Genomic DNA, 25,355 nt, shown 5'->3' on the forward strand with positions numbered 1-25,355 from the left:
GTTGACTCATGTTGAATGTTTGCTTTTTATGGCTACTACATGTATTCATGCTCTGTTGTGTGCACCAATGAGAATAGGACTTTCTTCCCCCTCCTCTAATATAGCTCTGCATCCCAAGAAATATATCTGCCATGACACATGGTCATAGCTTCGTCTTGCGATGGTGCTTGGGCTACTGGACGGGGGGATGGGTACATGGGCCTCTAAATGTGTACACATATATGTGTGAGGTCAAATCACACCACCTTTTTTAATCTGATGAGGGGGCAGTTTTATGGGAAGTGGTAGACAGCAGCAAGGGTAATTACGTTCCTTCCACCCTGGTCCTCCTCCTCGCTTTAATCCCCCCTCCTTCTGTCCTGCCATGAGACTGACCTGCCTTGGCAGTAGTCATTTTCAAAAGGCAATGCGTTCTTCGCTACATTATCCTGTGCTGGCTGTTGTTACTGCTGCTGCTGCCGCACCACGTGGGCACAGGCTGGTATCAGCTTGTACCAGGCGAGGACAGGGGAAGGACTGGATCTGTCAGAATACATCGGCTCTCAGGCGGTCGCCTTCGCCGGCGCTGTGCCTCTGCCTCGGCCCCTGCCACACTCCCACTCATTAATGGGCCCGGCCCTGACAACTGATCCTAATTGCCTTTGAACAGCTCTTCATGTATTATTGGTGCCTGACTGCCTTGGTTCATGTCAACAAGCAATGGGAAGCAGGGACAGAATAGCCACGGCCTCTTTCTCTTTCACATACGTGCATGTAGTGTAAAGGCATGTGGACTCATGCATCTGAGTACATAAACAATATACACTAGATGGTATCAGAGAATCCCTCATTAAACCTAACTGAAAATAGTCAGATTTAGAAATGACTTAATGGACCTTGTCTAAAAAAAGCTTTGTGTTTTTATGTCTGTATATAGACATAGAATATCTAATGCTATGCAGAGGAATGTAATCTGTTATGGTGTATAAATATGATTTTATTTGATAAATGGTGGGCTGCTTTTTAATTTGAGGCTGCATGAGTTTGTATTTGGTTGTGTGTACATGTGCGCATCCTTGTTTGCTTCTCACTGTGTCACTGCTGATGAGCAGTGGAGGGGTGAATGGTTCAGAGACATCAAGAAGGCATCTGAAAAGCGTCATGTAAAGATCCCACCACCGCAGACATCTGCCAAGACACTTGCGCTATTACAATTGCAATCGCAAACACTCAGTCAAAACACATCAATTATTTGTAGTCCCATGTGTGAATTATTACCCCATATCCAACTATTTACTTCCCATTTCACCCCTCTATTTGAATACAGAAAGAGGAGAGGTGGGAAGGCTTGGCTTTTTATTTGTGGAATGAAATAACTGAATACCAAATGCATAGATAAAAAGCATAGCGGCGTGTCCTGTCCACTCCTATCACTGTCTGAGAGAGGAGAGACGTATGACCATCCCATTACTATGGTAACTAGCCACTATATTCAGAGCTGCCCGGGTGTGTTTCTTCCCCCTGCAGTGACGAGAGGGCATAGCTGACAGGGCCTACACACACACAACAGACACACAAATACGCAGATAGGGAGGGTCTGGAAGAGGTTTCTGAAATCTATACGTGTGGCAAATATAGACAGAACAATACCGAGACCAACACCCGCACAAGCTGGTGTGGTGACATACAGACACTAATAGGGAACAGTATTAGGAAATGTAACCCCCTACCCTGTCAACATTTTATTGTTACCCAAAATCTTTTATTCAGCAAAAGTAAGACACACAGAGAAATCTATACTGTAAATAAAATAAAATGCAGTTGTCCTAACTTTTTATAGAAGGTTTTGTTAATGTTGCATAAATGTACCAACAAAGTGAAACCATGATTTATAAGACAAAAGATTTATAACTAGCTGAGAGTGAGAGGCTGTTAGTAAAGGCTTGTTAGTGCAGCTCATTCACTTCTTGCACAGCATTTTGCTGCAGTTAGTGCATTTTATCAAACTGCTATCATTGATGATGTATATAATTATTGTGTTTCTGCAATTCCACAAGTTGCAGGCATTAAAGCAGCAGTCAGCAAAATGATTATTACAGCCACACGCGTGTGTAGGCATCGCCACCTTGTCTTCATTTATTAAGCTATTTTTTTAGTAGTGCTGCAGATGACTCAGAAAAGAGTTAGTGCATTCCATTTAGTTTTGGCCTCTTGCTTCATCATAAATTTCACATGGAACAATTCTTCTGAGTAGTAACTTTTAGCCTGGGTCATTCATTTTTCAAATGCCATTGTCATCAAAGCGGCTTTACTGAGGTAAAAACTGCTGCAGATGAATAATATACAGCCTCCTGATTTTTTCCTTTGGATATGTCTGCATGTTCACTATTAACATATATTTATTATTGATACTATAGATTTATTATGTAAGGGAATGTCAGGTCCTGTGAATATTGGTATGGATGTAATGAAGTTAAGATGTTCAGGATAAGAGTTCACTCAATATAATATAGACTACACAATATTTTCTCTTATGTCAAAATTGGCACAAATGTTAATATTTGTTTTATTTTTCACCAGGGACCCAGTACATTTGAAGAACTTCATATTTTATTAAGTTATTGGTGGTACTTATTTGTGTAGCAGGATATTTTTAGGAGGCTAGTATTTTGTCTGGGATTTGTTTTTTAATTTTGTTTTTAAAATCATTGTGCCCCTCATTTTTCTCCTAATCAGATCCACCAGTGGTTTTTAAGGCTTATCTATGTTGAATTGCATTTAGTAAAAAAAAAGAAAATCCAAGGAGTCTCCGATTCTGTCTAGCCAGGCTGTCCATGGTTTCAGCGGACTTCACATTTTCTGCTGCAGATGTTTCAGCGGCCTTTTTAATGCAGTCATACTGCCATCTGTTGAGACAAAGAGGAAGTGCAGTTGCTTTTCTCTCCTGCAATTTGCAGCCTGTCTGACATAGTTTTTTTGTTTGTCTGTTCTTTTTTGTGACTGCTGAACAACAAGTTGTGTCAATTACAAACAGAGTACAAAAGTGTATGAGCCAGTGTGTCTACCAGATGTGGACACAAAAGGAGTTGACCAGCTGCTTCATATTGCTGGGGCTGATTTGATACATATATTCTTATTGTCTGATGCAGAATAGATTTTTCTGATATTTGTGGTCCAATCCTGCACACATGTTCTTAAAAGTTAACCACTAATGTCAGTCACACTTTAATGCCCATGCCACAGGATTTTTATTTTGTGCCCAGGTTAAGTTGGTGTTTCTATCACCAGTCAGACTCAGAGATGAAGCTTCATAAAAAGGAAAAATATGAAAAGACAGAAGAGACGAGGTGGTCACAGCTGGAAATGGAGAAAAAACACAGGGATGAGGGTTGCAGTTTCAGCATCATTCAATCAGACATCATGCCCCTCAGCTGAAACCCTCCCCGATTCTCTCGAATTAGGGAGATTAGCAGGAAAGCACATAATGCAGGATGATGGAATTTGTCATAATTTGCATTGTCCTGGAAAGATTCAGCTTGATAGAGCGATGCATGGAGGGGCTTGTCATGTCCCACGGGCAGGTCATAGAGGAAGCTTGGCAGAAATGATTTTTGCGATATGTGCATCAGTCGTAAAAGCCTCACAACCAATTTGTCAAAAAATGGGAGGTTAGGACAGTTGAAGGCAGCAGGGCATTTTGCCTAACGCAATGAAAAACCATGCCCCTCCATCACTCTTCATTCACAGCCCAGCTCCGGAGTGGCACACTACTCCACAGCAGGAAACACTTTTATTGCTTTAGTTTGGGTATTTGTTATGTTTTATTTTTATCATATTTTCTTATTATTATAAAAACAGTCCATTTTCACAACAAAACACAAAAACATGCTATTAAAGTTTGAATTTAATTTTGTTTTGTAAGTAAACATTTATTTACTTATTTGTGCCTGTTGACGTGTGTGTGTCTCCCTAAGCATCCAGCAGTCAGGCTGCTCTGACCTTGGTTGCAATAGAGTGGCAGCTCTTGATCAGCATAATGTTGACCAGAGCTGACATGGCAGTGTTACTCTTCCACGTGGTTCTCTGTCTGTGGACTAGGCATTAGTAAGAAAGACATAAGAGGCAGAACTAAAATAAACTTAGAGAAGGTGGGTGTTGTGGAAAGGCTGGTGTCCCTGAGACTGACCACACATTGCCTCAACAATGGCTCATTATGATGTTGTAGTTTTGAATATTCCTCTAAATTTGTCATTGTAATAACATGACATGTGTTTTGACTATGCACTTATGGTTTGGTTCCTGAATAAATGTGAATTTTTAGACCTAGAGAATGCATTTAGAAATGCCTTAGACCTGTCTTTCTTTGTGCACTTCATACAGCTATTTATGTCGCCATTTAAGTAACACTGATGTTTTGTGACAGTTGAGCATACAAGGGTTAGGCTCAAACTGGAGCACAAACAGGAAGAAAAAAATAGAGATAGCAAGAAAACAGAGAAAGAAATTAAAAAAAAAAGGCAAATATCTTTTCTCCCTTCCCGTGATGCCTTAAATGAGAAGACTAACATGGTGAAAGATTCTGTAGAAGGCAGAAAGGTTGTGGTTCTCCTGAAAGGTTTGTATTTGTAGAAATGAGGTGTCAGAAGAGGCAGGATTTCCTCAGGGCGCGGCACAACATGAGCCCATTTCTTATCATTTCCCTCTCCCAGACGTGATCTGCTTTGAATTCTCTAATGCTGAAAGAACCCCACAGACTTGAAGCCAGTTCAAGATGAAATCACAGCACACAACCCTGACAAACTGCCATCCACCACACAAGGATTAAACGGTCGTTGCATATCAAATCCTCTGCAAAAAAGCAGAAATAATATATGCACTTAAATACATTTAACAAAACTTCAACCCCAGTTTTTTGATCCCCACATTTTGAACTATTTTGAGCTATTTGCAAACCCTAAAATATTCACGAAAAGAGGAAAAATGCTAGGAAAGGGAAAAGGGAGTCAGAAATCTAGAAATTCAAATGTCATATTTATTAAAAATGTTCCATAAGGGATTAAAAGTAAACGAAAGAATGTCCCATTCAGAGTAAATAATAGCTGATGTGTCAAATGGTTTTCAGATCTTTGAATCCTGGTTTGATTCCTGCTGTTCAAACTTTTTTTTAACATTTTATCATTTAATAAAGATGAACAACTTTCAGAAACCGTTGAAATTTGGCTGTGCAATGGAAAGCCTTACCCGGGAGCTCACTCTCAAAGTTTTAGATGTAATCAATACTCAGAAGTGTAGAAATATTTCAATGAATTGTGACATATCACAATATTAATTACACTTTGCATCTATTATCCACATTGTAGCAGACACTGTACTGTCATTACCCTTTAGCTTGGTTACATGTGTCCTTGCATAAAGGAAAAGTTACACCATATTAATCTAACCTATTTTACACATTTTGTATTATCATTTTCCTAGTTAAATTATGCATGAGGTCTCAATGGGGAGAAATGTGACCATTAGCATATCTGATAGGAGCTGTGGAGCAGTTTTCCACCTCTCTCTGTCCTTGGAACCAGGCAGAAAAACCTGACTGTTCGTCAATACCAGGTCATTTTATCCAGGCCACCCTAGTTCATCTATACCATTCCAAATTGCTGCTAATGACACTCAGAGACATCCTCAACACAACGGGGGCCCAGAGGGCTCCAACACCGATGTGAATATAGTCTAGCACTGTCTGGTCATCTCTGGAAGACCATGAACAAAAAAAAACCTGCAATTAGAAACACCTCAGACACACCAGGCTGAAACAAGACACTGTTAGGGGCTGGGAGCGGACACAGCCAGGCGCTTCCTGAGTGCATTTACATATATGTTACTGTCTGCACCTCAGAGAGATGGAAGGAGAGGATGTCTTTTAGGTTGGTGACCTTTGGACGTGTCATTGGGTTTATTAGAAAATCCTGGCATTTTATCCATATAGTAAAGGTCGATACGGTACAAGAATGCATGTTATCTCCTTAGTTGTTGAACTAATTGGAAACTTGTTTGGTGCAGACGCTGTCCAAGAAGGGTTTTAAAGTTTGTGGTGAGGAGGATTTTTTATTACAGCTCAGTAAGTGTTGTTTATTGTATCTCTGTTACGATGCCTCTGACAATTTGAGAGATGTCAGTTTTTATGTGGAAATTAATTGTATATTTTCTTTTGAAACACAAGGGAAAAAGAAAACAAAACAAACTGTCTTTGGGCTTTTCAATCTTTAAATCAACCATTTTTTATGGCAGCAAATATCAAATGTTAAAAAGAACAAGAAAATGAACTTGTAACATTGATTCACTGTGAAAGACAGCACGGTCTCTCTTTTCTCTGTGGGCCATTAGGCCGCTAAGGCTAGCATTTGAAAAATACTTACCTTGTTATAGAAAGTTTAATGTCATATGCAATTGTTTGACCCTTATGAATATTAAAAGATCCCATCTCTGGCACATTAAAAATGCATGTGGCATTGTGGTTGTTGATCACGTTTAGAACACCCATGCAAATTGGACTGTCTTCCCTGTCAAGGCCTAAGATGAATAATGTAGTTGTGTTGTATATTCAGGGACACACCATTGGCAGTCAATTAACAAGTTTGATTGGTGTGTGAACTCATTCTTTTGAACTGTTAATTTTATGTAAATAGTATTCTCTCTCCCTTCTCCACTGCCCCCCCCCCCTCTCAAATCCAGTTTCAACACAGAAAGATGTTCCCCCACCACCATAAACCCCCAGATCCCAATTCCACCTCCCACTAAGAGTAACCAGAGTGAGATCCTTAATAATTGATCATCACACACCTGCTTGGTTGAAGCTATGGGAGTCTGCCTTTAACAGTCAAGGGGGCCCCATGCTAACCCCTTTTGATATTCAAATTGACAAATGGTAGCTGGCCTTTATGAATTCAGAATGCAGCGAGCTCTTTTCATGGGGACAATCTTGTTAAAAGATTTTGGCCACCCGTCCAACCTGATGGAGCTCTTCTTTGGTGGAGTGGATACGATGGCATTTGATGGCTCATAAATGGAATGTCAATGACAATTTGTTGTTGATGTGTGGGAATCTGGCTTTTATGTAAGGCAGTCACAGTAATGCAGGCTTTTGGGCAGATCATGCTATAGTAGGTAAATGATCTGGTGATGGATCCAAATGGTTGAAAGCAGTGAGGGGCCTCATGCTCCTCTTATTCGTCTTCCCTCTGTCCCGGTAATTTGGAGCAGCAAAGATGGAAGCTGAAAATTCATCAGTGTTGACAAGTGAACCCAGGAGCAGGGAACACTGCAAAACCATTTGATTATGGAAATAGCCAAGACTCTGTCTTTGCCCTCTAGCTAAACGTTTGTGTGGTTAGCATCTTGTTCTGCCAGTATTCCATTAAAAATATGTGTACGCTAAGGAAATTTGAAATATTCTGGTTTCCACATTAGAGTTAAGGCTCAGACTCACCAAAACAACAGCACAATGCAGCACTGTCTGCAGGACAGGACAGAGCTCTCTAAACTAGCAGGTGGATGTAGGCTATATTTAAAAAAATAAGCAAAAGTATCTACAATATACAACCTACAGTTTGAGGTGTGTGGTTTTAGATGGCCATGCCAAAATATTCACATTAAATATTTGGACACGATAAAAAGATGAGATCTGTGCATATGTGCTTGGTTTAGTCATTTGCTTGCTTTTCTTGCTCCAATGACAAAAAATAGGACCCCAGACGCTTAGTGGTAGCTTAACATGGTCTCACTGACAGCATGGAGTGTCATAGCCCTTATGTGTGCCGTAAGCTGATCACAGTGAAACAAAAGATTTGTTTCAAACAAGTGGGAGAGCAAGAAGATTGTGGTAGTTTCACTTTAATATATGATACCTCTGGTTGGTGCCTTGTCGTGGGGCCGTGTATCCATTGATCGTCCCTGGAGATCTGTATGTGCTCCAGGGTCTCTGCAAATCTCAACATAGCACAGGCATCTATTTGCATTGACCAGCAGCTTGTGTCCAGCGCTAATGCCATCCAACTTCAAACAGCAGCGAGCCACAGGGTCCCTAAAGAGCTGACCTCCTTAATGCCAGCACTCATCCCTACTCGTCTGCCTGCATTAAACAGATAGATTTTTTTCAGGTTTCATTATTCACTGAGCTTATTTCTTACAGAGGCATTTAACAGAGATTTCAGCTTATTATCACATGGTTAATTATGCTTATAAATAACACTGGTGCCTCTGACATATATTGGCGGGCTTGTCACAGAATACCTGCTTGTTTTAGAACTGTGAAAAACTGCTGTTGGTGATAAGATGCTGTAAAATGGGAAAGGTGGTACTTGTTAATTAATGCGCTGCTAATCAAACATACACTTATAATTAATGTTAATTTGATTATAGCACCTCATTGAATAGTGTACTTCCAAAACAAATTGAGTTTGATGACTTGTTTGTTGAACGTCTGATTGAAGGAACCAAATAAATATAAATGTAAAAGTATCAATAATATCAGGCATAAAAAATGAAAATATGAACATATATTTTATTATCTCTGGCAGCATTTTGATGAACATTTTCTAAATATATTCATATTTGCAATTGTATAAAATTAATTATATAACTACATTTGACAAGTGCTAATGGAGCTGCTGCAAAGGTCCTGTGTCTTTTTTTTCAGCATCACTTCTGCTACTCTACAATACAAGAAATGTTCTTCACAAGTCTGTCATGAAGTGGCAAGAACATGGGAACTAAGTTTGTCTCCTGTTTGTGAAATAAATAGGTTTAAGTTTTGGACCTTGGCTCCCTGACAAGTAACTCTAACCATAGCACACTTGTTTTAGCCACGCTTCAGGTTTTAATCATATGATATCAGACAAACAATCTAGTGATATACTACCAGAAAATTTTGAACACATATACATGGTTTCCAGTTAATGTATCCTAATGATTTTACTTGGAGGGGTAAGAGGTGGTGCATCAGTGGTTAACACTGTTGCCTCACAACAAGATGGTTTCCCAGCTGTCTGTGTGGAGTTTGCCTAACCTCCCCATGCCTGTGTGTGTTTTCTCCGGGTACTCTTGCTTCCTCCCATATTCTAAGGGCATGCATTTTAAATTAAATAGGGGCTCTAAATTGGCCATAGATGTGAGCCCAAGCGTGAAGAGTGGTGGTGTGTGTGTGCGTGTGCGTGTGTGTGTGTGTGTGTGTGTGTGTGTGTGTGTGTGTGTGTGTGTGTGTGTGTGTGTGTGTGTGTGTGTGTTAGCCCTACACTGGTGGTTGCAGAAGGTTTTGGGAAGGTGTTGTGGTTAAGGCTTCTATAGAAAGACCTTTATTACTCACATATCACTTATTTGTTTCTCTTCATATATTCTGTTTTATTCAACAGTTATATCCTGATTCCCAGACCAACCCTAATGTGTTTCCTTATTCTCCTTCCCAGGTCAATGACTTGGTGTTCTGTGCAGGTCAAATTGCTCTGGTCCCTTGTACCATGCATTTGGTCAAAGCAGGCACTTACACACAGGCCTGCTTGTCCTTCAGCCATGTGAAGAAGGTTCTGGAAGCTGTGATCAACAGTTTGACTCTGGCTCACATCATCCAGGTCCACTGCTACACCACAAGACACAGAGACATCAAGATGATCAGGGCTGTCTGGGAGAGCATGCTGAGGGCCAGAGAAGAGGAGCAGGTCAGCCACTCCAGAATAACACTTCTGTTTATAGAGAACATCAGTGTCTGCCTCTTGATATTATAGATGCAGAAGAAAAAATTGATCATACTAATAGAATGGTACACTCACATAGGATGAACCTATATGTTAAATTGATTAAAAGACAGTTAGATCCACATATCAATGAATAAGTACAAGAAGAGGAACTTGATATGGCAAGATTTTCAGTGAGGCCTTTCAGAATTGTATTTTATAGTTGTGAAATAAGGGTAGGTTTCTCGCCCCTTTCTGCCCCTTGAGACCCAAGCCGCTGCTACTGATATTTACCAGTGAGTGCACTCATGAAAAGTTGATGATGTGGGAAACGCTGGTGTCTTTGATAATGTGGAGCTTGGCACAGAAGCAGATGTCTTCCTCAGAGCCTCCCTAATCCTTTGCCCCCACACACCATTTTGGTGCTCCTTCAACTCTCAGAGCAGCTTATCCCCCTCCCCACCCCTCTTTCCTGCCACCTCCCTCCATCCTTTCCTCCATTCCACCACCCCAGCTTACAACCCCTGCTCCATGCATCTAATAGGGGCTCCAGCCTCCCTTGGCAGCCCTTCTCCTCCCACAGTAATCTGTCTAGCCATGGGAATAGGGCCTCTGGGAGAGCGGCAGGAGCCCACCTCCAACATGTGGCTTGGTGTTGTGGTGAACAGTGTTAAGGACCGGAGAGAGAATGTCAACTTTATGTCAGCACACTTTAAAGTATGTATAATTCTAAACTCAGTAGCTCTCACATTTCCCTCATTGTAAATCACAGTGGAATAGAATCTCAAAATCCTTGACATTGTGCTCCCAATTTAGCATACAGACTGAGTCATTCAGATAACAGGGCTAAGCAAGGGCAAAGCTCTGGGATGTGACAAGGCTGGGTTCATGTCAGAAGTCACAGAAGATGGACAACATTGTCCATCTGCTGTGCTTCCATGCAGTGTGCCAGAGCAATCATAACCCTTCATTTGATTGACCCAGGGTTGATGTCAGGAGACCATGTTCTACTTTCATCTGACTTGCAGATTAAGCAGCAGTAATTGACAGCTTAGTGCATCTCACCTGTAAACAGGTGTGGTTAAGGTGACGCCTGGTTACTAACCTGACCGCACACTCTGTCTCTGCTTTCTCTCTGCCAGAACAATTCAACTGCAGCTTTGTGAGCACAGCAGAGAAAATACAGGGTGAGCAGCTGTGGGGGGGGGCTACTGTTTCATCCCAAACTTGGTGAAGTGCTCTCTCCCAGGATTGGGGATTATACAAAGCAGCAGTGCTCATTTGAATTGACTGTAATTACAATGTTTAACTCAGGTCAAGTGCTGTTAGTGGGACTCTCACAGGGAACAGAAATAATGAGTGTTGGAAGAAGCATTCCAATCCAAGTGACGTTCTACATGAAAAGTCCTATTTAAGTAAAAGTATTAGCAACAAAACTGCTGGTTTGCTCCATCTGAGATGAACACAACATGCAGTTTGTGTTTTAGTCATGGATAGAAATCTGCTCATTACATTCAAGTAAATTCACAAAAGGTACACTTTCAGAAACAAGACATGAAGAATATGTTTCTAAGAGAAACACCATCATGTCTGTGAAGCCATGGGGCCATGTTGTTGTTGTGCACTGATAATTTCTCTAATCAGGTGCATGAAGAAGCTTGCGGGGTTAATTGGGAGCATACTGGAGTCGCTACGAGTGTGAAATTGTATTCGCGGTGCATTAAACCACAAAGAGCCTGTTTGTCTGCGCACATGTAAGGTTTGATGAACAGGAAGATGTTGATGCGACAAGTCAATAAATGTTAAACAGACGTCCCTTTGTGGAGCAACAACAGATTCTGGAAAAAATATTATATATATCTATAATATTATAGATATTGTATGCACATTCATGATTTATAAATGTGAAGATGTATTAGGTAAAAGGGGAAAATTAAAGACATTTATGTTTAATAGTGAGCAAATCCTTTCTGTATCCAATAGTGAATTTGCTTACTTTAAGCTTTTTAAGTAGCTGTGGCTGCTGCAGTGATTTTGATCTGCCGTGTCCTTAAACTTATTTTCACCCCACTGACATGGCCCTGTGTGTTTCATTTACGCAAACAGTCTGACAAGCTTCACTGTGAAATCTGGAGAAAAGAGAGTGAATGAGGGAATGAATAGGAAGGGATATTATAGCAGACTGACAGCGCTACAGTAAGTGCTGAGACATAGAGCCACATGCTCAAGGCATCCTGCTGGGTAGGAAATGTAGGGGAACTGGCTAAGCAGTGCAGTCCCATCAGCTCCCTGCTGTTCCCCGCCTTTACACCACTTCCTTATTACCGTGTTTACCGTTCGGCTTTCACGCCTCTCGGCCCTCCAACCCACTACACGCTCCAGGCACATGGACGCAAGTTAGGGGAAGGAAAGTGGGGAGAAAGAAAACAAACATAAGGAAAGGCAGGTCACATCCCATCAGCGGAGAGAGCTGAGCGCAGCAGATTCAAACTATATGTGTGTTTACCTGCTGCCTACAGAGTGAGATATCACAGGGGGAATGGCTGCATGGCTTGGAGCTGAAGTGGCATGAAGTAATGAGATGGATTTTGTTAAGTGGCTGGTGTAGAGTGGAACATAGCCCTCTATATACACGCTCTGCCACCTGCCAGCCCTCCCAACTTGCCACTCTAGCACTCAGCTTGACCATATATCAAAGTTTATATTTTATCGGATTCATTTAATTAATGATCTCTGGTCAGGTGGGAATAAAAGTGTTCCCCCTCTCACTACTCTGCCAGGAAAGTACACAGTTATAGAGTTGTGACCAGAGATCAAGTGCGCATACAGAAATATATACAATATTGCACCTTTAGCACATTTAGTTCCAAAGAACTGCTGAACAAACTTCCCACCGCATGTAACACAGCGGTGGATACATTATTAAAAAACACATAGACACTGATGTAACCTCGTCCGACAGCTCAGACAAAAAGTCAGCAACTGTGCCGTGACAATAAAGTCCTGCCTGGAGCTGGAGCACAGTCCTGATCTCCTCGCAGACGGTTGGTCTGGTAAAATACCTCAGCACCCAAGGCCTGCAGGGTGGCCTTTAAGCCTGGCTGAGCAAGACCCCCTATTCTGTCACTCCTCTCCCCAGTTCCCAGTCTCTGTTCTATGTTCAATCAATATTGACAAGTGCAGAGGCTCTTCCCTCTAGGAGAATACCTAGCCTGTGCCAGAAGTGCTAATATAACATTTATCAAAGCATAGGACACGTATGTGTGCTGTCACTTTGTCTGACATGCTAAGAGGTCTATGCTGACATGGCTATTGTTCTGCTCCTGTGATTGTTATTGTTGATCACTACAAGCAAGGTCTCTTCAAAATCAAGCAAAGAGATCTTAACCTAACAGCTTCACACAGTCTCCTTGAGGACACCTGCTTTTTTCACTCTTAAAGGCAGTAGGTTAGCTGTTGATACACAATTAAGCATTTGCTAAAGTTTGATCTGAAGGTAAGTGCAGCTTCAGTAAATCTGGCGGAATGGGTCATGACAAGTCCGTCTGCTGCAGGGACAAAGAGGCTGCCATCTTCTCTTGTCAATGATTTCTTTTTCTTTTTTTGGTGAGTGAATATCAAAATAAAATGTAAGTAACCCGTTATTATTCTGCACTTACAAAGTGGGGTGTAAGTGGATGAAAATTGATCCAGCAAATTGAAAAGGGGGTTAAGTGTGTTTGCCCTATCGACTCTGACTGAAATGACGGTTGTATAAAACACTCATTTCTCTCCCATTAGCAGATGAAGCCACAGCCAAGTATTATTAGAGGGCCACATTGTAGCAATGCTCCAAGACATTTTGTTACTGCTAATGGCCCTCGGACCAGAGTAGAGAAAAAAAAATAGACATATTTTGGCTCTGTGGATAGAATTGAGGCAGTTTTCCACTAAATGTGTTTGTGAAACTGTCGTAACATGTTGTGATTGATCTTCTTAGAAAGGTGAGAAGTCATCTTAGATAGGACCTGTCATGTTAGCAAATTCAGCAAAAAGTGAATGCATTTGAGCATTTTATTTATGGCGACTGCAGGCGCTATAGATTCTTTTAGAATTGTTTGTACACTATCATTACCAAGGGTCACCTCACAATCTCACATTAATTGATAGTCTGTCAGTCTGTCAAGTAAAAAGCCTATCTTAGAGCTGTGTGGTAGCCTTTCTATCATGTGCTTTACTATAGTGTTGAGGGGTGGTGTTTGTGTTCAGAAATCACAGTGTGTTTCTCAGCAGGAGGGCCATACATTTGATTGCACTGTGTGGCACAACACCATATGTAATTTGCTACCGAATTCATTTGAATACCATCTGTCTTCATTACAGGGCTTGTTCTGGGAATCTGAGATCACGCTCCTGCCATTATTGGTCGTTGTGGTACCTGCCTTACCCAAGGATGCAGCTGTTGAGCTTCATGTAACTGCAGTTCAGGACAATCCGACCAAAAGGACTTCCTGTCGCATGACCACAAAGGTGTCGTGCGGATCCATAGAGTGCCACACTGTGTCAGCCTCAGACGGCCAGAGTGCCTCGCTTTCGCTTTCCCTGGCTGTGCCTGGTGAGAACGCAGAGGTCACCGATGAAAACAGTGTAACAGAAGAAGTTTGTGTGGCGTTCAAGAAAGCCGTCAAGGAACTGGATGCCGGGCTGGTGCCACTGTGCGCTAGGGTGTTCTACAAATGCAGCCACTCACTGGCACAGCAGATTGTTAAAGGTATGTATCACCACCCACAAGGTTTAAAATGATCAAATATATACCCCCCCTGTAAGACAATAATTGTAAATAACAATACAATTCAGCACTTAAATAATCTGAGAGACATAACAGTCACTTGTTTTTAAAAGCCAAGCAACCCTACCTATCTGACTATACCAGCAATGTGGCTTTTCTTTGTTGGGTGGGTTGTTTACTTTTTCTATTCAGTAATCCCTTTCAGCTCTGTCAAACCAGGTTTAACAGAAGGTGCATCACTACTGGTAAGTCAGCACGGGTTTGTTGTCACAGATGCATGTGTTATAACTACACAGAATACTATGCTATGATCTAAACCATCATTTTGTGAACTCTTGGCAAGGATTTGAATGTAACCAGTGGTTTTTCTGTGCGGAAGTCCCACAGCTGTGAGCTCATTGTATTAATGAAAACACAGTGACAGCCTGTATCTCTCTGCGCTCTGTTTTCAAAGAAAGTTTGAGTCGACGTTGGTTAAGTTGACATAAAGTATTCAAGGAAGTGGTCTCTCTTGAGGATCTCCACTTCTTCCTGTGTTTAATTATTGTGAGTCATTTGTTGTGTCTGCACTGTGTACAGTAACTCAAGCAGCTGGCAGAGTCTTTTGTCATCATTACACTTTTATACGCCACCATCTCCCCACTCCCAGGATTCTAGGTTCTCGTCAAGACAAATGCGGAGCGGTATTTGTTTTATCCTGAGAGATGTTCTCTCTGAGGGAAAAGGCCGATGTGCACATCGATCACACGGGCTCAGTTGTCAAGTCATCGCCGAAGCAGTCAATTAACATTTTTGAAGCTCTGCCAAACCAGCCGTCTTACCTGTCATTTTTAGCTTTGACATAACTCATCATTTTGAGGGTGTGAAGCTCTGGTTACCAATGATGAATGAGGAAAAAAAAGGTTGTTCTCTTTACAATATGTCGTAATATGCCTGGTGGAGAAACAGTGCAGTTTACTTTGTTAGCTACTTACTGAACAATGTTTTATGATATTTGATGCTTGTCATTTGTCGTTTCTTTTTCCATCCACAGCAGAAGTGAAAAATTATTAGAAACCCTAAACTGTGTTATTGGGTCATTGTTTAACTAGAGCAAAAATCCCCCTCAATCTTTACCCTTGACATGTTACTTTGATTATGGACACATAGCTTCCCTAAAACCATTTACTGACTCATCATTGGGTTGGACTATGTTACCTTCATGCGCAGCCAAACTCTGGAAGCCTACCCATAGGCGTTTTTATGGGTCACAGCTTATGCTCATTGGGTGATGAATCCAAAAAGTCAAAGGAGGAAAAGTAACACCTCTGGCGCTAGCAGTCACAGCCTCACAACTGACAGACAAGACAACACTGGAGCAAAATGTGACTGCACACCCCCCCTCCTTCGTTTTCTTGTGTTAGGATTCACAGTTGATAGACGTGACATATGGTTCAAATGAATCCTTTAAACATCTTGTCTGAACCTGTTACTTACGATAGAAAGGTTTTCTTGAAGATAGGCCGCCTCAGCTCACAGTGAATTCAACTTTTAGGGAGGTACAGTATCACAATGAAATTTCAACAGTTTTTTTCTCCAAATAAAAAAGTCATGTGATTTTTTTTTTGCAAATAATAAATTAGGAGCAGCAAATATTTCATTTTCCTTATCATAACGGCTCCATGCACATACCCAGTCCCTTTAGCCTCTCTGTTTATACTCCTTGGACTAAATTAACAATTTTCATGAGCCAACACTTAATTACCACCTCGTTTACCGGTTAATTTGACCAGTTTGGAAGTCAGTCTAGCACAACTAAAAACCACTGGCTCTGGGCTTTGACCACTGTTTAAAAGCCCCATAAACCCAGCAGGCATCATCCATTCCACACAGAAAACCCCCATTTCTTTCCTTTCTGCCACAGCTTTCACCATCACCCCTCCTTCTCTATATATTTATGTATTAATCAGTTCAAACAAAAATGGCTGGTAATATTTAGCATAAAAGGGGTGTTTGGGGCATTAGTAATGGTTTGGTTTTGAGTTTTAACGCAGTCTTTTATCTCCCTGTGTGTTTGCTGTGAAGCAGAATAATAGCTGGTCCTCTTGGGTAGATGGTTTAGTCCCATCTAATGTTAATGCGATTGCTTTTTTGAATCTTACAGCCTCTGTCCACTGGGCCTCTCAATAAGCCTCCCCATGTAGCCCAAAGGGGGGTTGAGAGACCAGGGAGACCAAGTGCTCATGGGATTTTGTGTGGATTTTGCAAAAGCATTAGAGGCTGGATAAAAGCAGTTTAGTTTTGCTCACTATTCTTTTGAAAAGACAAAAAAAACATGTCATTTTATCATTTTGTCACCTTCACACCCCCTCATTTCTCATTTATGCATAAACAGGCATATGTATGTGCACTTAAAGAGACTCTCCAACAGAGAGTGCAATTATTTTCTGTCTGTCGGTACAAAGATTAAAACATCCTGACATAAAACAGGCTTAGAACACAAGGTCTGATGAAGGGTGTGTTTCCTCTCTTAATAAAAACCATCCCCGTTTGTGATCTTTTTAGATCGTTCAGTTGTCGGCCAGTCATCGCCAGAGGATCCTGCTTCCCAGGGTGGGCCACATGCTCTGATAACACATATTTAGAAAGCCCTCAAAAAAGCCTCTGTTCATTGGGGGCATTTTAAGCTGTAGTGCATATTAGCTAATTAGTGTGTGGGGGCTCTTTGGCATGCTGCGTCTGTTCCGCATGAAAGAATGTGGCTTATTAAAGAGTACTGAACTACTCTTATAACCTCTATGTCCTGATTTCTCTTTCTACAAGTTCTTGGTGTTGTCAGGCAGTAGTATAGCTGTAAAAAGAGCATTAGTTTGTGTCCTCTGAGATTTAAAAAAAAAACTGGTGAGGAATTTTATTTGACATATTATATTAGACAGATATCATTGTGACTAGATTTACATTTGTAAGAGTGGTAGTTGCACTAACAGTACGCAGCTCACTTTCGCAGATGTGTAACCAGGTGTAAGTGACCACACCCATCCAACATGCTGTTAAATCTGGAGAAATAAGATGGGACAGTCAGCTATGAGACCACTTGTGAGCAATTAGTGCAAAGAGCAGAAGAGGGACAGAGAGGCATCCCAGCTGGCTGCTGCTAAATAGACAGGCTGTCATCAAGACCAAGCCCCGAGACGCTCAATGAATTCTCACATGTTCACTGTTTGGCCACACGCATTCACTAACAACATGTCTTGCTAGCTGAGTATCTATCCCAACACAGCTTCCTAATATCCCTACACTCAACAGGAGCAGTGGATCCATATCTCTAGATCCCTCCCAACAAGCTGCTCAGTTGTCCAAAAGGGCAAATTGAGAACCTCTCCACTTACTTATGTGTATGTGTGGTTGTACATGGTTCAACACAACACAAGCTTTCCTTGTTGACCATATGTCTGCGCTGCAGGGACATGAATAGGGTGGCAGTGGGGGGTTGCAATCTGCCAAGTATTTAAGAATGCCGATAATTTGTAAATGGCCCTGTGTTTCCGAGTCAAGGGGTTAAGTGCACCCTCTGTCCTGGGCATCCCCAGCAGGAGAGCTAAATGAGAACCTAGTGTACAACTCTAGCAAAAGTTGTCATGAAACTAACACCTCTCTCTCCTTGTGCCCTCCCTTATCTCACCCCCCACCACTATCTTTCAGAACTTGAAACACGTTTGAGAAGCTCTTTGACAGAGTCCAGCCCGTCCGTGGCACTGGTTCCAGTCCTGGACATGCCTGACTCCCAGATCCTTCACCTGTCCTGCTGGCTCAGTTTATAGAAACACAGCCAGAGTCAGCAACCAGACTCCAGCCATCCACAGCACTGGGATTTAGTGGGGCATTTCTGGAGGAACCACTTTGACAGCCCAAACCCTCATGACTTACATCAGTGAATGTAAAAAAAAATAACTGCATAACTACTCATTGATGTTTACTGTTTTTTACAGTTGATTGTTGAAAAGCAATGCTCAGTGTGTCTGCAAATGGCTTTTGATGGCGTGTGGTTCTGAGGATGTGTTTATTCCACTTGATACCCTAAAACAGGCTACTAATCCACTTCGTCCTCCACTGACGTTGTGGACTGCAGCAGCTGTTACTCTACCTCAGAGACAAGTATTGTGGAACTTCTACAATGTAAAGCTACATACCAGAAGACTGGAGACCATAGTCTACAAAAAGGAGACACCAGCAGTGTCTCATTTCACAAGGTGATAAACTGTATCCCCTGATATCCCACTGTTTCTGGTGGAATCTCTCTTAGCACGCTAGCTAACACCCCTCATAAAGGCCCTAGCACCACCACTGACACCATCTGTTCAGTTGTAAACCTATAGATTTACTGTGACTGGTTTGTGGCTGTGTGTAATGTGTTAGGATGAGGTGAGTGGGTTTCTGTCTCTTTCATGCTCCACGGGATTCAAGGTGTGTTATTATTGTGTAATAGGCAATCAGCAACAAGCACCTGAAAAGATTAAGCCTCTTTATGTTTTCTATTGATTCTAAGGCAGCCTGGTTAATAGGAGACGGACGCTACCACACAGCTGCAGGGCAAGTGTGTTCTCTGTGAACATGTGTGTGTGTGTGTGTGTTGGAAAGGCCGTCATTGGACACAGTGTGACGATGTGGGAAGAAAATAACACTATTAACCATTGCTCCTGGAACATTTCTTTTCTCAAAGATCATGAACCATATTGATGATCTCAGTTGGAATGCATCTTCACTCCGGCTATTCTCTTCATCGCACTTGTGATGGCAGTGGAGTGGAGTGCAGCTATTGATCTTCACCCACCACAATGCTGTTTTGATTGTTGTTATCAAAAATTGAACAATAGAGGCAGCCAATAGAGCCTGAAGATTTTTTTTATTGGGGGGTTGAAAAACACAAACAAGCAATTATTTATGAGAGCGAGCAAACTAATGCCCCAAAAATATATAGTGTGTGGTAATGTTCACCTGCTTTAAAGTGCACCAATAGTGGGGGAGATTTTGAGTGATCACACTGAAGATTGTTTTTGATGACATGTTTTTATGGTACACTCATAAAATTTACCCACAAATTGTTGATTATATGAACATGTTTTTGAAAAATATAATTATTTGAGGGTTAACATAAACCAATCTGGCGGTTATAGTCAATAAATAAGAGCATTCACAGACAGTCAAACATGATGTATTTCCTGTGTCAGGTTTCTTCATGCCAAGCAATGAAAAAGAAAAAAGATACATCAAACCTGTGTCTTTGTTGAGTCAGTGTGACTCCATCTGTCTGTTTTTGGTAGTGGAACAGCAGCAACAAGAGAACAAGAAATTTACATGGAACAAAACATTTAAAAAGAAGACTTAGCTTTTTGGTAAACACCGAGGAGCAACTCGATTTCATTGCACGGCAACCACTTGTCGATCACACGTGAAACATAACATCCTGTCTTTCAGCTGGTATGTTTTCATGCAGACACAGCCAAAGCCACAAGTATATCATCACAACCTCATCATAACCAATGTGACGGCCCATGGCAGACACATTTCTGTGTCCTTACCACTATGCCTCCTCACAAAATGAATAAAGACAGGGTGACATTTGTTTTTCTCATGTGTTTTGTCAAATGTACATTTTCTACCAAGCTGACCTGCAACCACTCCACAAACAAACTGGCTGTTGTGGTGAATATTGTCCTTTGTGCGCAGTGTACCAGCCTGCAGCCCTTGTCATTGTGGCCTTGCACATGGACTTTAACTGTGTTTTTTTCCTCCAGGCAAACCCTGCTGATGTGTGTGACTCTCTTTCCCCAAAGCAGTGGGCTACAGTAGGGGTGCCCAGCTCAGGAGCGGTCTCGCCACATGGATGCTGCCTGACATTGTGGTCTGCTTGCCTCACTGACTGTGGTTTTGTTTGTTTTCCTGTTTGAATCCTCTTTGTTTCATAATGTATTGTTTTCCTCCCCTGATGTATTGTGAAAGCATGTCTTTATGGTCACAGCAGCGACTTAATGAAACTTTCTGTATCTGCTCGACTGGAGATGCCACACATGCTATTGAGTGGTGTCTGCTGCCCTCTTGGGGTCAATACAAACAATGCAATTTAAATACATTTGAGCTTTCAGTTCACCCTACTTGTTTGTGTCCATGGGTGTTAAAAATGAGCCAGCTTGTACAAACATACATGGTTTCTGGCAGAAAATATAACATATGTTTGACCCCATGAGGACCACAGAAATCAGATGAAAAACAAGTAGGCTACAGTATATGTTTTACCCTATATTGACTACTCTGTAGTTTTTTTGTTTGTTTTTTGTGTTTGTTTTGTATAGCTAAGCTTTATTTGTTTGTATTTGTTGTTGATGTTTTTTGTAGATTTCTGACCAACTAATAAAAAAACTTGTTAAAAGCTGATTTTTATTAGACTTTTATAGAAACATGCATTTGGTGGGTGTATAATATAATTAGGGTGCATATGCTACTGAAATACACGGAAGTAGTAGTTATGCTGTGCGATGTTCTCAAATTTGAAGGTCTGCCGCCGAGCGGAACTAAACTAAAAATCTTTGTTTCTGACCGTTCACTTTGATAGGACGTACTGGCGCCTCGCTACCCTGACGTAAGAGGTTGTGGCTTTGTTAGCAAGAAAGCTAACACGCCTCTCATCCAGAGACAGTATATCATCGTAAAATTAGTGAATAACTGAATATAAAACGTATTAGTAAGTACTTTTATTTACGTATTCATCGGCAACGCGTATGTTCAATAGTTTGTTGCAATTTCGACTCTTAACGCGTTTAATCAATCTTCCATTGGTGTAAAGAAAAACAACCGAATTACGTGTGCTAAATAAAGGCATTTTTAGTCAGAGCTCCTCGGTGAAATAAAAAAATACACTGTGCACATCCAACCCGTGTCCATCACCGCAATGTTACAAATAATCTTACACCGACAAAAGTTGTCTTGGTTGTCTTGTCTTTGGCTAACTTTACATATTGCCACTGCTAAAGTATAGTTTGTTTGTCAACATGGCATGGGCCCCCATGCAGTTACCTGCTGGAATCCATTGCCTCTGTTTTTAGCGTACTAACAGCTTATGAACAATATGTTTGTATTGTGGTTTGATAACATTTTATCTATTTTTAAACATACAGTATACATTTGTTTCGATATTGTTTGCTAGTAGTCACGTTTTTAATAACTCGTTTACTGATAATTGATTTAATTTTTATGTCATGTTTTGCTCTAGGTGTTCTAAAGAATTCACAAGCTGGAAGACTAAGGAGGTGCTGATTATAAGATGCATCGGTGCCCTGTGTGTCCAAAATCTTGTTCATCTCCATCCAAAGAACAACACTGTGTCCCCCATGCTGGTCCGAAGCTCTTCAACTGTCAACACTGTGGAAATGCCTTCACGCGGAGTGCTACTTTAAGATTACACTTGCTGAAAGTCCACCGGTCAAGGCTCCAAAGAGGCTGTTTAAAGGATGGTGTTTCATCTAAACTCCAGGAAACAAACTGTGAGAAACCCACTGCAGGAGTTAGCTCCAGCTGCAACGTAATGCCATCTGGTGTGCTATCCTCTGTGTCCTCTCAGTGGGAAAGGGAACCTGCAACTGGCAAAATTGTTCAACCTTCATCTGAGTTGGGGAATCAAGTCATTCAAAACAGAATCTCAAAAGGGACACAAACTTCAGATTTGCAGCTTCAGTCATTTCTTCAGAAACAAACCATCCATCACATGTCTGTCAATAACTCAACGGAACTGGAGCTACAGTGCAAAATAAGGATCAGTGCAGGGCAGGATGTGATGAACTCGGATACAGTTGTTGAACATTCAAGTGTGTGTTTTAGGTTAAATGAAAAAGGGCTGCAAAACATGACAGACAAAGCTTTGAAATCATTCCAATGTGGAAAATGCAGCGGACTATTTCATTTGGAAATTAATTTCGTACAGCATCACAAAAATCACACTAACAAAAATGGAGGAAGTTCTAACCCTGTGCAAAACAATAGTGTGAGAATGTCCAACACTGAACATTTATCAGAACCCAGTAACGCTGAGTCTGTTGCCCAGAACATCATTGTTGAACCAGATAGGAGTGAATCTTGCAGTGATAACAATGGCTCTCATCCTCAAGATACATCAGCAGAACAACAGGGGAAAGCCGACCGTACCACCAGAATGCAGCGGAAAGCCAACGCTGTACGTCAGTGCCCTACATGTTCAAAATATTTCCCATCTCCATCAAAGCTTCAGAGGCACATGATGATTCATAGTGGACAAAAGCCCTTTCTTTGTGAGAAATGTGGAAAGTCATTTCGTCAGAAATCTCACTTGAGGATCCATTGTCACACACATGTTTGGTCTAAATATCATAAACAGCGATCACTGTATATCAACCGGCCACCTTCTAGAATGGATGGACTAAATACAAGGATAGCAGCAGGTGCTTCAATCCAGGGGACTGTAGTAAAAAAACAAGATGTAGTCTCAGAGAAACACATGGATCACACAAATACTATGAAAAGTCTACATACTATCGACAACAAACAAACAGAGAACCAGCTGTTGCCGAATACCTCACAGCCACATGACATTAACCTCAGAAAGGTCTCCAGAGTGACTGTGAAAAAAACATCAACTGCTAAATCTGTGCTAAATTCAAGGAGCTTAACACACAAGTGCTTGCGGTGTCTGAAGTGTTTTCCTAGTGTCTCTAAATTACAAAGACATGAAATGGTACACACAGGCATAAAACCATTTCATTGTCATCTGTGTGGAAAAGCGTTCAGACAAGCTTCACATCTGAAAACCCATGCAAGCAACCACTGTAACAGAAACTCATCTAAGCCACCCAACGAACAGAAGAGCCCCACAGAACTGAAAGAGGAGAGTCAGCAACAGCTTTACCCTAAAGTCACTGTTAAAATCCCACTACAGAAAAAGTCTGTGTCTCTTTCAAGTCTTCAAATGGTCAGCAGCAGCCATAAAATATCCCTCACTGAAGTAAAAAGTCTCTTAAACACTAACTCCACAAATATTGTAACCATTACAAAAAACAGTATACACTCGTGCCCAGTATGTTCTGAGAACTTTTCCTCTGCAGACCAACTCTCAAGGCACTGTGTCACCCACTCAGAGATCTGGCCGTACAAATGCACTTTGTGCAACAGCACCTTCCCACAGGAGAGCCATCTAAACGATCACAGGCAGAGATGCAGCCAGGGTAACAAGGTCTCAGACAATATTCGTACTGAAAAGATAAATACCAACAAATTCAAGGATAAGTGTGTTGAAAAACTAAATAATTGTACACATTTGAATGCAAATGCAAGGAAACCACAAGAGATACAGTATACTGGTGCTGCTGGATCAGGAGCTATAGACACTGAAAAGCTGGCAGAAGAAGCAGCAGAAGCCGTCTTTAAAGAGGAGAAAATCAATGAATCAGAGAAAAAAACGGAAGAAAGTCAGATAAATGATGATAGTTGCAGCGCTTCATTTTCATTGTCCTCAGAACTTGCCTTTGAGGAAAAAAAGCTTGTGAAGTATGAAAACATGGAGGCTTTGCCTTTGTCTCACCAGCGGGAAGATAAATCGCATGTAAACATGCCATGTCAACCTCAATATGTCACAACTATGTCAGATAGTGATGTGCTATGTTCTGTGGTTGATAATTCAGTGCATCCAGATAACTACTGGTGTGAACCAATAACTATGTTTGAATGTGACAAGTGCACAGTGTGCTTTGAAAGTGAATACCATCTTGAGCAACATATTTGCCCAGCTGAATTGACAGAACCATGCCCACGGAATTATTGTAACATTTGCTACAAATTTTTTGCGCATCCATCGAAACTTCAAAGGCATTATATCACTCACACAGGTGAGAGGCCATTTAAGTGTGACATATGTGGCAAAACTTTCACACAGTCTGTACATGCCAGAAAACATCAAGCAACTCATTCTAAATTAAAGTGACATAGTATGACATTGTATGTGTACACTTGTAACATTGTAAATGCATACAATAAAAGGTAGAAGTCCTTTCTGAAGCTGTAATCACCACCTGTTATATTTGATAAATAAAGGGGAAACTTCACTTATATCTCAGTGGTTGTCGGTGTTTTGTGATCATTTTTGATCATGTATAGATGTTAAATGTTCGTTATGTACGTGTAAAATGCACTGCTGTTGTTGTTGTCAAAAGTTTGGCCGGAACTAAAGACATGCTGTTGTAACAAGGGGACATTTTTTACGGCCGTACCCATTCAGGAAGTCAATCGCATTCAGCGCGTTTTGGTTGTATACATGCGTAACCAGCCCTTTCAATAGAAGACACATTCATGCTGAAATAAAGATAGAAGTTGGTGAGTTTACTTGGTATTATGTTTACGTAAAGCAATGCCATAGTATTGAAATAATATATATAAAATTAATTTTTACGTCGGTTATATCTTATTGCTAATAATTAGCCTAGCTTTTGCCTCTTCGATGAAGCGAAGGTTTAAAAATGTTACGAATCATACGCGATTCGACTTTGTAATGTATTCGTAATGGAGTCAATATAATCGCAGATATCTCCAGTGATCAATATGGTCCACACTGATCTTGCCAACTTTCTGTAAAGTGCTCGAAAATTAGTACAACTACCCCATATTTCTGAAGTCAGAAATTGTTGTTAGCATTGGTGAATAAGCGCTACAGCTTGTAATATAGTTGTATACGCTTCATTTTTATTTTCACAGTCATTGTGTTTTCTAGAGATGGCCACCACGGAGAAAGAAACGCCTGCTAAAAAGGCTGCAGCACCGTCTGTGTCTCAGATCAACGCAGAATATGTCACGCAGGTACTGACAGCATTTGTACAGACTCCACATGTGTT

The 25,355-nt window shown here is 41.2% G+C and overlaps 3 protein-coding genes across 5 annotated transcripts in view; all 3 read left to right on the plus strand.

Annotated features, from left to right (window-relative positions):
- The window catches only part of dph6 (diphthamine biosynthesis 6), a 52,829-nt gene extending 31,949 nt beyond the window's left edge, over positions 1–20,880 (plus strand). Inside the window, exons 13-16 of one of the 2 annotated variants that reach the window (XM_028396365.1) lie at positions 9,438–9,686; positions 14,064–14,451; positions 17,014–17,061; positions 18,151–20,880. In XM_028396365.1, coding sequence (XP_028252166.1) covers positions 9,438–9,686; positions 14,064–14,451; positions 17,014–17,061; positions 18,151–18,269 — 804 coding nt within the window. In that variant the 3' untranslated portion in view covers positions 18,270–20,880. The remainder of the gene's footprint in view (positions 1–9,437; positions 9,687–14,063; positions 14,452–17,013; positions 17,062–18,150) is intronic. The other variant, XM_028396366.1, reaches the window with a different exon arrangement.
- Positions 20,881–21,058: 178 nt separating this feature from the next.
- LOC114428154 (zinc finger protein 729-like) lies at positions 21,059–24,578 on the plus strand. Its single transcript, XM_028396516.1, has 2 exons — positions 21,059–21,187; positions 21,716–24,578. Exon 2 carries the CDS (start codon positions 21,767–21,769, stop codon positions 24,449–24,451), a length of 2,685 nt encoding a protein of 894 aa, XP_028252317.1. The 5' UTR covers positions 21,059–21,187; positions 21,716–21,766; the 3' UTR covers positions 24,452–24,578.
- A 162-nt stretch (positions 24,579–24,740) lies between these two features.
- The window catches only part of aqr (aquarius intron-binding spliceosomal factor), a 36,140-nt gene continuing 35,525 nt past the window's right edge, over positions 24,741–25,355 (plus strand). Inside the window, exons 1-2 of one of the 2 annotated variants that reach the window (XM_028395660.1) lie at positions 24,741–24,840; positions 25,235–25,320. In XM_028395660.1, the coding sequence (XP_028251461.1) occupies positions 25,237–25,320 (84 nt within the window). In that variant the 5' untranslated portion in view covers positions 24,741–24,840; positions 25,235–25,236. Of the gene's footprint in view, positions 24,841–25,218; positions 25,321–25,355 lie in introns of both variants that reach the window. The other variant, XM_028395661.1, reaches the window with a different exon arrangement.

Source organism: Parambassis ranga, chromosome 22 (genome assembly GCF_900634625.1).
Source record: "Parambassis ranga chromosome 22, fParRan2.1, whole genome shotgun sequence".
Classification (NCBI taxonomy): Eukaryota; Metazoa; Chordata; class Actinopteri; family Ambassidae; genus Parambassis; species Parambassis ranga.